The 12,465-nt window shown below is 46.0% G+C and overlaps 1 protein-coding gene across 4 annotated transcripts in view; it reads right to left on the reverse strand.

Moving 5' to 3' along the window:
- Nucleotides 1-7,222: 7,222 nt before the first annotated feature.
- Nucleotides 7,223-12,465, reverse strand: part of ddx42 (DEAD (Asp-Glu-Ala-Asp) box helicase 42) — a 77,744-nt gene continuing 72,501 nt past the window's right edge. For all 4 annotated transcript variants that reach the window (XM_070864806.1, XM_070864805.1, XM_070864808.1 and 1 more), the window contains 2 exons: nt 11,079-11,177; nt 7,223-8,612 (listed from right to left, as the gene is read on the reverse strand). In XM_070864806.1, the coding sequence (XP_070720907.1) occupies nt 7,545-8,612; nt 11,079-11,177 (1,167 nt within the window). In that variant the 3' untranslated portion in view covers nt 7,223-7,544. The remainder of the gene's footprint in view (nt 8,613-11,078; nt 11,178-12,465) is intronic.

The raw sequence follows: 12,465 nt of genomic DNA on the forward strand, positions 1-12,465 counted from the left end.
GGCAGAGAATTCCAAAGATTCACATCCCTCAGAAAATCAATTCCTCCTCATCTCCATCTTAAATGGGCGATCCCCTAGTTCTGGATTCCCTCATGAGGGGAAACATCCTCTCAGTATCTACCCTGTCAAGTGTTTCAATAAGATCACACCTCATTCTTCTAAATGCAAATAGGCCCAATCTTTCCTCACAAGACAACCCCTTTATCTCAGAAATCAACCTAGTGAACCTTCTCTGAACTGCCTCCTTAAATAAGGAGGCCAAAACAGTCTCACCAATACCCTGTATTCATGCTAAATAATATGAGAGTTGCAGCATGACTTCCCTGCTTTTATACTCCACTCCCCTTGCAATAAAGGCCAACATTCCATTTACCTTCCTAATTACTTGCTAACTTTGTGTTTCATGTACAAGGACATGATCCCTCTGTGCCGCAGCATTCTGTCGTCTTTCTCCATTTAAATATTTTGATTTTCTATTCTTCCTACCAAAATGGATAACCACACATTTTCCCACATTATACTCCATCTGCCATTTTTTCCCCCACTCACTTAACCGATCTATATTCCTTTACAGACTCTGTGTCCTCCTCACAACTTGCTTTCCCAACTATCTTTGTATCGTCAGCATATTTGGTGACATTACACTGAGTCCCTTCATCCAAGTCATTATTATAGATTATAAATAGTTGAGGCCCCAGCACTGATCCCTGTGGCACCCCACTAGTTAAGAGTTTGTTAACCTGAAAATGGCCCATTTATCCTGACTCCCAATTTTTTGTTAGTTAGCCAATCCTCTCGCCATGCTAATATAATACAGCCAACACCAGGAGCGCTTATCTTGTGCTGTAACCTTTTATGTGGCACCTTAACGAATGCCTTTTGGAAATCCAAATACTACTGGTTCCCCTTTATCCAACCTGCTTGTTTCATCCTCAAAGAACTCTAATAAAATTGTCAAGCACGATTTCCCTTTCATAGAACCATGTTAACTCTGCTTGATTGTATTATGATTTTTTTTAAATGTCCTGCTACTACTCCCTTAATAATGGACTCCAACATTTTCCCAATGACAGACGGTAGGCTAACTGGTCTATAAGTTCCCTGCTTTCTGTCTCCCTCTCTTGAATTACCTTTGCGGTTTTCCAATCTGCTGGGACCTTTCCAGAATCTAGGGAATTTTGGAAGATTACAACTAATGCATCCACTATCTCTACAGCCACTTCTTTTAAGATCCTAGGATGCAGGCAGCTTTTAGTCCCATTAATTTGCATAATACTTTTTGTCTAGTGATAGTGATTGTTTTAAGTTCCTTTCTCCCTTTTGCTCCTTGATTATCTATTATTGGGATGTTTCTAGTGTCTTCTGTTGTGAAGACAGATACAATATATTTGTTCAAAGTCTCGGCCATTTCCTTGTTAATTATTAATTCGCCAGTCTCAACGTCTACAGGACCAACGTTTACTTTTGCTGCTGTCTTCCTTTTTATATACTTGTAGAAGCTCTTGCTGTCTGTTTTTATATTTCTTGCTAGTTTACTCTCAATCTATTTTCTCCCTCTTTTTAAAAAAAGTCATCCGTTGCTGGTTTCTAAAGATTTCCCAATCTTCTGACCTACCAATCTTTGCATATGCCTTTTCTTTCAATTTGATACCATCCTCAACTTCCTTAGTTAGCCACAGATGGCTCATCCTTCTCGTAGTCTTTCTCACTGGAATATCTTTGTTGAGATATATGAAATATCTTCTTAAATATCTGCCACTGCTCATCTACCATCTTAACCAGAGAGAGGAGAGAGAGAGGAAAGAGAGAGAGGAAAGAGAGAGGAAAAAAAGGAGAGAGGAAAGAGAGAGAGGAAAGAAAGAGAGAGAGAGAGGAAAGAAAGAGAGAGAGAGGAAAGAAAGAGAGAGAGAGGAAAGAGAGAGAGGAAAGAAAGAGAGAGAGGAAAGAGAGAACGAGAGAGAGGAAAGAGAGAACGAGAGAGAGGAAAGAAAGAGAGAGAGAGAGAGAGAGAGAGGAAAGAGAGAGAGGAAAGAAAGAGAGAGAGAGGAAAGAGAGAGAGAGGAGAGGAGAGAGAGAGGAAAGAAAGAGAGAGAGTAAAGAAAGGAGAGAGAGGAAAGAGAGAGAGAGGGGAAAGAGAGAGGGGAAAGAGAGAGGGGAAAGAGAGAGGGGAAAGAGAGAGAGAGAGAGAGAGAGAAGAGAGAGGAGAGAGAGAGGAGAGAGGGAGGAAAGAGAGAGAGAGGAAAGAGAGAGAGAGAGAGAGAGGAAAGAGAGAGAGAAGTCAGAGATAAATCAGAGAGAGGAGAGAGTGTACTCGGGGAGGGGGGGGGGGGAGAAATCGGTAAAGAGTACGGAAAGCACAATGGGGATGGCAGAAGAACATGATCTAAGGGGGGGGTGTGTGATTGAAAGCAAGAACGTGATCCAGATGGCAAGACTGGACGAAATCCGGAAGTCACAACATTGGATATGAAGTGAATAGTGACAATCAACCGCTTATCAGCGACCTACATACATTGCTCCATTTTGGCGGGGCGGAGGAGAAAATCTGGAACTTGGGCGGGGGGGCGATTAGGTCAGCAACTTGGGCTGGGGATTAGGTCATGAACTTGAGTGAGGGGCAGGAACTTGCTTGGGGGTCTCTCCTGTCTGGAGTCGGCAGTCAGAATAGCTCGAATTACACTTTGCAAAGTCAATGATGTAGGCAGAGTGGTTCTCATTACACATTCGAGAGAAACTGCTGGGTGTTACTTATCCTCCAAGGGGACCAATCAGCAATCAAGGGAACCTGATCAGAGCTTTTAGATGTTACAAATAAGTGCTTCCCTATAATCCTCCAGACCTCTGCCCTCCACGATTTTAAATGCTCCACCACTGGCAGTCGTGCCTTCAGCCGCCTAGGTCCTAAACTCTGGAATTTCCTCCCTAAAACTCTCTGCCTCTCTACATCCTTTTCCTCCTTTAAGATTCTTCTTAAAACCTACCTCTTTGACCAAGCTTTTGGTCATCTTCCCTAACATCTCCTTAGATGGCTCGGAGTCAATTATTTTTTGTGATAACACTCCTGTGAAGAGCCTGATGTTTTATTTAGTTGAAGGTGCTACATAAACACAAGTTGTTGTTAATACTCCATCATCATAGGCAGTCCCTCGGAATCGAGGAAGACTTGCTTCCACTCCCAAAGTGAGTTCTTTGATGGCTGAACAGTCCGATACGAGAGTCACAGACCCTGTTACAGGTGGGACAGATATTCGTCAGGGGAAGGGGTCGGTATGGTTTGCTGCGCGCTCCTTCCGCTGTCTGCGCCTGGCCTCTTAATGCTCCTTGTGTCAAGACTCAAAGAGCTCAACGCCCTCCCGGATGGACTTTCTCCACCTCGGGCGGTCTCCAGTGCAGTACTGAGGGAGTGCTGCACTATCGGAGACGCCGTCTTTCAGGTGAGACATTAAACCGAGGCCCCGTCTGCCCTCTCAGGTGGACGTAAAATATCCACTTTTTCCAAAACAGCAGGAGTTTCTCCCTGGTGTTCTGGCCAATATTTATCCCTCGACTAGCATCACAAAGACAAATTATTTGGCCATCATCACATGACTGTTCGTGGGATCTTACTGTGTGCAAACTGGCTGTGATGTTTGACAGTACAACAGTGACTGCACTTGAAAAGCACTTAATTGACTAACATGCTTTGGGACGTCCGGAGGTTGCAAAAGGCACGATATAAATGCAATACAAGTTATTTTCATTCTTTATACATTCTAACGGAAGCAGGAAATGGAGAGGAGGGCCCAAAGATCCTCAGGAATTGGGGTGTCAAACAGATTGGCTGAAAAGTGCTTTGGGGCATCCTGATGTCATGAAAGATGCAATATAAATGCAAGTGTTTGTTGTGAAATATTAGATGCGATAAACAGAGACGAGTATTAATGGATTTAAACATCTTTGAAAATAGATAAATTGTCATGCCCGGATGAAATGCATCCCAGGCTGTTAAAAGAAGCAAGGGAGGAAATAGTAGAGGATCGGACCATCATTTTCAATCCTCTCTGGCTACAGGTGTGGTGTTGGAGGACTCCGAACGTTGTACCGTTGTTTAAAAAGGGGGAAAAGAGACTGAGTAATTACAGGCCAATCAGCCTAACTTCGGTGAGGGGAAAATTATTGGAAAAAAGGTGATTAAGGCGAAACACAGGATGCTTTCCTTTATTAGCCGAGGCACAGAATACAAGAGCAGGGAGGTTATGCTTGAACTGGGTAAAACACTGGTTAGGCCACAGATGGAGGACTGCGTGCAGTTCTGGTCATATTGCAGGAAAGATGTGATTGCACTAGAGAGGGTACAGAGGAGATTTAAGAGGATGCTGCCAGGATTGGAGAATGTTGGCTATGAGGAAAGATTGGATAGGCTGGGGTTGTTTTCTTTGGAACAGAGGTGGTTGAGGGGAGACATAATTGAGGTGTATAAAATTCTGAGGGGCCTAGATGGAGTGGATAGGAAGGACCTATTTCTCTTAGCAGAGGGGTCAATAACCAGGGGACATAGATTTAAAATAATTAGTAGAAGGACTAGAGGAGCGTTGAGGAGAACATTTCCCCCCACCCCACCCCCCCCCGAGGGTGGTGGGGGGTCTGGAACTCACTTCCTGAAAGGGTGGTAGAGGCAGAAACCCTCATACCATTTAACAAGTACTTGGATGTGCACTTGGAAGTGCCGTAACCTACAGGGCTATGGACCTAGTGCTGGAAAGTGGGATCAGGCTGGGTAGCTCTTTTGAGCCGGCAGACATGATGGGCCAAATGGACTCCTTCTATGCCGTAAATCTGTATCATTCCATGATTCCTTTACCGTCCATGATTTCTGGGCACTTCCGCGCTGTTGCTAGGAACCCAGGAGCTGCTGAAGCCACACCTTGGCATCGATACAAAAGTCCCCCACAAAATACCACGGGGTCGAACTTTCTTGGGATGCCATCGCGGTGTAGCCGTTGGATTATGCTTGCTAGTGCCCCCCAACACTGACTCACCCTGCCAGTTTGTGGGGGTCCGTGGGAGGGCACCTAATTAGCATTGGGCAGAGGGCGCAAGCACCAATACTGGTACATTACCGGTTCCTGCCTGACATTGACGGAGTGGATACCTTCCTTCCCCCATCCCTGGCCATTTCCCTCCCAGATGCCCCTCTACAAAAGGGAGCCAATCAATAAATTTTTAAAAAAGCAAAATACTGCGGATGCTGGAAATCTGAAATAAAAACAGAACAAAAGAAATAGGAGCAGGAGTAGGCCATAAGGCCCCTCGAACCTGCTCTGCCATTTAATACGATCATGGCTGATCCGATCACTTCACTGGCCGCTTAAAACCTTCAGATTTACAACCCTCAGAAGAAATTTCTCATCTCAGTTTTAAAGGGCGGGCCATTATTCTAAGATTACGCCCTCTAGTTCTAGTCTCCACTATCAGTGAAAACATTCTCTCTCCATCCACCTTGTCAAGCCTTCTCATAATTTTATACATTTCGATAAGATCACCTTTCATTCTTCTGAATTTCAATAAGTAGAGGCCCAACCTTTCCTCATAAGTCAACACTCTCATCTCCAGAATCAACCTAGTGAACCTTCTCTGAACTGCCTTCAAAGCAAGTATATCCTTTCGTAAATATGGAAACCAAAACTGTACGCAGTATTCCAGGTGTGGCCTCACCAATACCCTGCTTTTATACTCCATCCCCTTTGCAATAAAGGCCAAGATTCCACTGGCCTTCCTGATCACTTGCTGTACCTGCATACTAATCTTTTGCGTTTCATGCACAAGTACCTCCAGGTCCCACTGTACTGCAGCATTTTGCAATCTTTCTCCATTTAAATAATAACTTGCTCTTTGATTTTTTTTTCTGCCAAAGTGCATGACCTCACACTTTCCAACATTATACTCCACCTGCCAAATTTTTGCCCACTCACTTAGCCTGTCTATGTCCTCCTCACACATTGCTTTTCCTCCTATCTTTGTATCGTCAGCAAACTTGGCTACGTTACACTCAGTCCCTCTTCCAATTCGTTAATAGATTGTAAATAGTTAGGGTCCCAGCACTGATCCCTGCGGCATCCCACTAGTTACTGATTGCCAACCCGAGAATGAACCATTTATCCCGACTCTCTGTTTTCTGTTAGTTAGCTAATCCTCTATCCATGCTAACATATTATCCCCAACCCTGTGAACTTTTATCTTGTGCAGTAACCTTTTATGTGGCACCTTGTCAAATGCCTTCTGGAAGTCTAAATACACCACATCCACTGGTTCCCCTTCATCCACCATGTTCGTTACATCCTCAAAGAATTGCAGCAAATTTGTCAAACATGACTTCCCCTTCATAAATCCATGCGGACTCTGCCTGACTGAATTATGCTTTTCCAAAATGTCCTGCTACTGCTTCTTTAATAATGGACTCCAACATTTTCCCAACTACAGATGTTAGGCTAACTGGTCTATTGTTTCCTGCTTTTTATCTGCCTCTTTTTAAAAAAAAAAATAGGATTGTTATATTTGCAGTTTTCCAATGCTGGAAATACTCAGCAGGTCAGGCAGCATCTGTGGAGAGAGAAACAGAGTTAACGTTTCAGGTTGATAACCTATCATCAGTGGTTCAGTGTCGAGGATCATGCAGCATGCATTAGACCATGCTGGACAAAGCAGGCTGGGCTACTCAGTCTCATCCGTGTTCCCCAATGTAAATCTATGAGTTACAGGCCCCCACCCTCCTCCGGCGGTTATCTCCAGCTTGCATTAAAAGCAGGATTGAAATGCGAGCGGTGTCGGGGCAAGGCCACCCAGTCCCTCAGGTCGATTGCTCACCATTGCTGTCTGATTTGCACGTTTCCCCTCCATTCAGCGAGTAGCCACAAACAGACCAACTTGCAAAGCATCTGCTCGTGTACATCAATAACGTGAGAATCCATTCAATCACAGCTTCTTCAAACATTTCATTCAAAGTGTCTTTTTTTTATTTTTTATAAAAAGGAGCCAACTTCTCAAACACAATAAGTAAGTGACTTGGTGATGAAGCTGGGACCAGACTGAGGGTGGAGTCTGCCAACCCCAGCCTGGGGAAATGGCAGTAAGAACGTTTCCTCTTTACCCCAGCCTGCTCCAGCCAGAATAGCAACGGCAACCTAAACATGACTGGGTTTCACAATGAAAGTCAGCAAAAAAAAGTAGACAGGCTTCACGACAATTTCAGAAACATTCGAGATGACTTTACTGTTTCACAAAGAGCAGAGCAAAGGCAAAACAAGTGAAACAGACAGGAAATTGAAAGTATCCGACAATTTGAAAAACTTCCAATGACGCAACTTCTAGAATTTTCCATTTCAAAATACCAGCACTAACATACAAGATACATAGTTCACTACGCTAAATAAAAATCCATTCTGTAGTGTCCCTTTTTCTTTCAATGGTTATGCAGATAAAACTATGCATTGTAGTTTCTAACAGGGATTCAAAGTGTAAGCATCTTTGTGTCTGCAAGAGAATGTGTGGAACACAAATGCCGGGATTTAATTGTCCCATCTGCTCCTCTTCTTTCTGGGAGGCGGTTCTGGCACAGCAAAGCCATCATTCTCGGTGGAACTGGTCCGACTGCTGCTTCTGCTGTCTCCATTTCTGCTCTCGCCAGCACTCCCACTCTCTCCGCTGCTTCCGGTTTCATCTGCACTCCCGCTCTCCCCACCACTGCGGTTCTGACCAGGGTTCCCACTCTCCCCACCGCTCCTATTCTGGCTGGTACTACCGCTCTCCCCACCACTACGATTCTGGCTGGAGTTCCCGCTCTCCCCACCGCTGCGATTCTGGCCAGGGTTCCCACTCTCCCCACTGCTCCGATTCTGGCCAGGGTTCCCACTCTCCCCACTGCTCCGATTCTGGCCAGGGTTCCCACTCTCCCCACTGCTCCGATTCTGGCCAGGGTTCCCGTTCTCCCCACTGCTCCGATTCTGGCCAGGGTTCCCACTCTCCCCACCGCTGCGATTCTGGCCAGAGTTCCCGCTGTCCCCGCCGCTGCGATTCTGGCTGCTGCTCCTGGTCTCGCCGTGCCGGCTGTCACTACTCCGGCTCTCGGTGTGTCTATCACTGTGCCGGCTGTCACTGCGCCTCTCGCTGTGTCGGTCACCGCGGTCAGCGTGCCTCTCGCTGTTCCGGTCCCCGTGCCTCTCACTGCCCCGGTCCCCGTGCCTGCCGTCACTGCCTCGATCATTGTACTTGCTGATAGAATGGCGGCTGCTAGAATCGCCGTGACGACCACTGCCATCACTATGACGGCTGCCGCTGTCGCTGTGACGGCTGAAGTTGTCGCTGTGACGACCACTGCCTTCGGAACGGTTGGGGTTGCCATCAACAGGGCGACTGATCTTGATCTCAACAGGACGACTGCTGCTATCTTTATTCCGTCCACTACCTCCGCTGTTATTGCTGGGGACCGGGGCCTGGTTGATGATGGGATTGCCCAGAGGACAGGTAGGGATGATGCTGAGACTCCCAGCACTAGTCCAGTTGCTAGTACCAGGGGCGGAGCCTGTGATCTTCGGAGCACTACCGGTGGCTGCAACAAAGTGCGATTTGTATTGCGACTGGTGAAATAAAACAAGCAGAATATTAATATGAAGCGGTGTACAGCTCCAAACACCAGCCCGAGCGCTATAGGTACTGAACCTGCATCAGCAACACCGCATCTGTGGACTGAGTTGCGATGTGCTGCTACTTCACCTTACTTATCACACAATATGACGTAATAAACAAGTATCAGTGTTGTGACTGAAAAATGTGAGGCTTTCACAGATCCCCCTTTGTAGTATACTGAAGGACAAAGCAGTAACGTATTGCAAGTGATTCACAATTGCTGAATATATATGGTTTACACTCAGGTGTCTCTCTTGCCCCAAGGAAGCTATTATTTTGATGCAAACTGCCGATGCCCATCACAAAAAAGGATTAATCCTCACGCCATCACTGTGGACTTAGGGGAAAACTAAAGTGGTGGCACTGTGCGTTGGAGCTACAGCATGTTGCATCCAGAGAGCGGAGACACACTCGCCCTGGGCCACTGCTCCCCAGGTGTCCAGTTACACAAACTGACAGATGCAAATTCAGCTAATGATAATTCAGTCAGATACAACCTGTCAGAATTCATTCAAGTCCCTGATCACTGGTCAGCAGCGCCAAGCCTCACAGACCAGAGAGCCCAGGTTCAATCACTAGTCTGCCGAGTTGCTGGATCTCAGCCAGGACAGTAATAGAGCTTCTACCATTGGGCTCATTAAGTTAAGACTAAGGAGGGGGATAATAGACTAAGTTCCCGATTGCCAACTTGTGACCCCAGTGGAACGGGCTCATGCACACACCAGATGATGCCCTCCACAGAAGATGAGCCGAATAACACTCGCGTGAGAACAATGGCCGACTGAAGCTCATGATTGCGTATAGATAGCGAGGATCGGCACTCTACTAAAAGTGGATGAGATCAGACTAGAGCTTGATCCTGCCCATAGCCAATGTGTGGGGTAGAAACCCAGAGGATTTGCCCCACCCACTAAGATTGACATTAATCTCAACTGCTGACATCAATTAATGCAGCAGGGAGCAGGAACAAACCCTGGGCCTTTGGTACCGATGATGCTGACTGAGTCGTGGCGGAATGTCATCGTTATCTCTTAACGAAGGGAATTTCTCCAGCATGGGAAAGGGAACACGAGTGGGGTGAAAGGCTGTATGAATGAGATTAAATTAATTACAGGATAATTTAGATCTACAGTGCAGAGATTTTTTTTACACCCGTGATTAAGAATTATATTCTCAAAAAAACAAAACAATTGCTAGCGAATAGATTGCTTAGATCAACAGTATTTTAAAACGAACAAACAGCAGAATTAAAATTGCTGGAAACACAAAGGTGAACGTGATGAACAATCCCGGAAAATGCAATATTTTAAGCAATCCCCATTAACACAATCCTTAAAAGCACTTCTTCCAGATAAAAGTGACTTTTATTTGTCTGATTGCGAACTGTGCAAGAATGGTGATCGCCAGTGGAACCCGGTCAGACTAACCACTGCTTGTGGTGGCTATTCACAATGATCAGATCTGCTTTTCAAACATCACAAATCATGGGATACTCTCCTGTTGCAGTCGACTCACTTTAGTGGCTGTTCCAGACTGATTCCTGGGATGGCGGGACTGACATATCAAGAAAGACTGGATCAACTGGGCTTATATTTCACTGGAGTTCAGATGAATGAGAGGGGATCTCATAGAAACGTTTAAAATTCTGACGGGTTTAGACAGGTTAGATGCAGGAAGAATGTTCCCAATGTTGGGGAAGTCCAGAACCAGGGGTCACAGTCTAAGGATAAGGGGTAAGCCATTTAGGACTGAGATGAGGAGAAACTTCTTCACCCAGAGAGTGGTGAACCTGTGGAATTCTCTACCACAGAAAGTTGTTGAGGCCAATTCACTAAATATATTCAAAAAGGAGTTAGATGTAGTCCTTACTACTAGGGGGATCAAGGGGTATGGCGAGAAAGCAGGAATGGGGTACTTAAGTTGCATGTTCAGCCATGAACTCATTGAATGGTGGTGCAGGCTCGAAGGGCCGAATGGCCTACTCTTGCACCTATTTTCTATGTTTCCCCATTGTTGCCTCAGGTGTAACATTGCTAATCTGCACGGTTTCACTTACAGAAGGCTATTAACCACGAGTAGGCTGCAAATCGTCTTGAACTGATTAACTGTAAAGGATTTTAGGATGACTCAATGCCTGTACAGCTCAGCAGTGCTCGGAATACTCGCTCAGAATGCCGGCTTTGCATCTAGCTATGAATAGAAGATAATAAAAGTACTAATTTTCTGAGCACGACGTTGGGAGATGAAGCTGAGCAGCTATTTAAATCAGCCATTTAAAATGCTCAAGTGGAAAATACATTAAGGATCATTTTTGTACTACCATGAACTTCAACTAATCTCCTTAAAATGTCAGAGCTAGCTCCAGTTTACACAATCACAGTCAGCCCAGAAGCACAGCTCCAGCAAAGGATCGTTACCTGGAATGCTGCCTTCATGGCCGACATTCGGTCTCCCATGGCTCCTGTAGATGGTTTGTACGCTTCATAATTACACAGTACATTGCCAGGCACTCGCTCCTATGCAAGACAAACATCCACAACCAACACCGTTACTATGCATCAAGCAACAGCTTTAAAGTCAAAACAGGCAAATATAGCCTCACAAAGTTTATGCAATAGAAATGATTGAGTTAGCTGAGCAATATATCCCAGTAAGATTTAATGGAGCGGTTTACTGTTATAGGAACAATGCAGTATAGCTTTTTCATTCATTCCTGGGTTGTGGGCATCGCTGGCAAGGCCAGCATTTATTGCCCATCCCGAATTGCGCTAGAGAAGGTGGTGGTGAGCCGCCTTCTTGAACCGCTGCAGTCCATGTGGTGAAGGTGCTCCCACAGTGCTGTTACAGAGGGAGTTCCAGGATTCTGACAGAGCGACAATGAAGGAACAGCGATACATTTCCCATTCAGGATGGTGTGATTCGGAGGGGAACGTGGAGGTGGTGGTGTTCCCATGCGCCTGCCCTTCGAGGTGGTAGAGGTCGCGGGTTTGGGAGGTGCTGCTGTAGAAGCTTGGCGAGTTGCTGCAGTGCATCTTGTAGATGGTACACACTGCAGCCACGGTGCGCCGGTGGTGGAGGGAGTGAATGTTTAAGGTGGTGGATGGCGTGCCAATCAAGCGGGCTGCTTTTTCCTGGATGGTGTCGAACTTCGAGTGTTTTTGGAGTTGCAACTCATCCAGGCAAGTGGAGAGTATTCCATCAACTCCTGACTTGTGTCTTGTAGATGGCAGAAAGGCTTTGTGGAGTCAGGAGGGGAGACACTCACCGCAGAATACCCAGCCTCTGACTACTCTTGTTGCCACAATATTTATCTGGCTGGTCCAGTTAAGCTTCTGTTCAATGGTGAACCCCCAGGATGTTGATGTTGGGGGATTCGGCGATGGCAATGCTGTTGAATGTCAAGGTTAGACTCTCTCTTGTTGGAGATAGTCATTGCTTGGCACTTGTGTGGCACAAATGTTACTTGCCACTTATCAGCCCAAGCCTGAATGTCATCCAGGTCTTGCTGCATGTGGGCATAAACTGCTTCATTGTCTGAGGAGTTGCGAATGGAACTGAACACTGTGCAGTCATCAGCGAACATCCCCACTTCTGACCTTATGATGGAGGGAAGGTCATTTGATGAAGCAGCTGAAGATGGTTGGGCCTAGGACACTGCCCCGAGGAACTCCTGCAGCGATGTCCTGGGGCTGTGATGATTGGCCTCCAACAACCAGAACCATCTTCCTTTGTGCTGGGTTTGAGTCCAGCCAGTGGAGAGTCTTTCCCCTGATTCTCATTAACCTCAGTTTTACTACGGCTCCT

The sequence above is a fragment of the Pristiophorus japonicus genome, chromosome 21 (assembly GCF_044704955.1).
Source record: "Pristiophorus japonicus isolate sPriJap1 chromosome 21, sPriJap1.hap1, whole genome shotgun sequence".
Taxonomy (NCBI): domain Eukaryota; kingdom Metazoa; phylum Chordata; class Chondrichthyes; family Pristiophoridae; genus Pristiophorus; species Pristiophorus japonicus.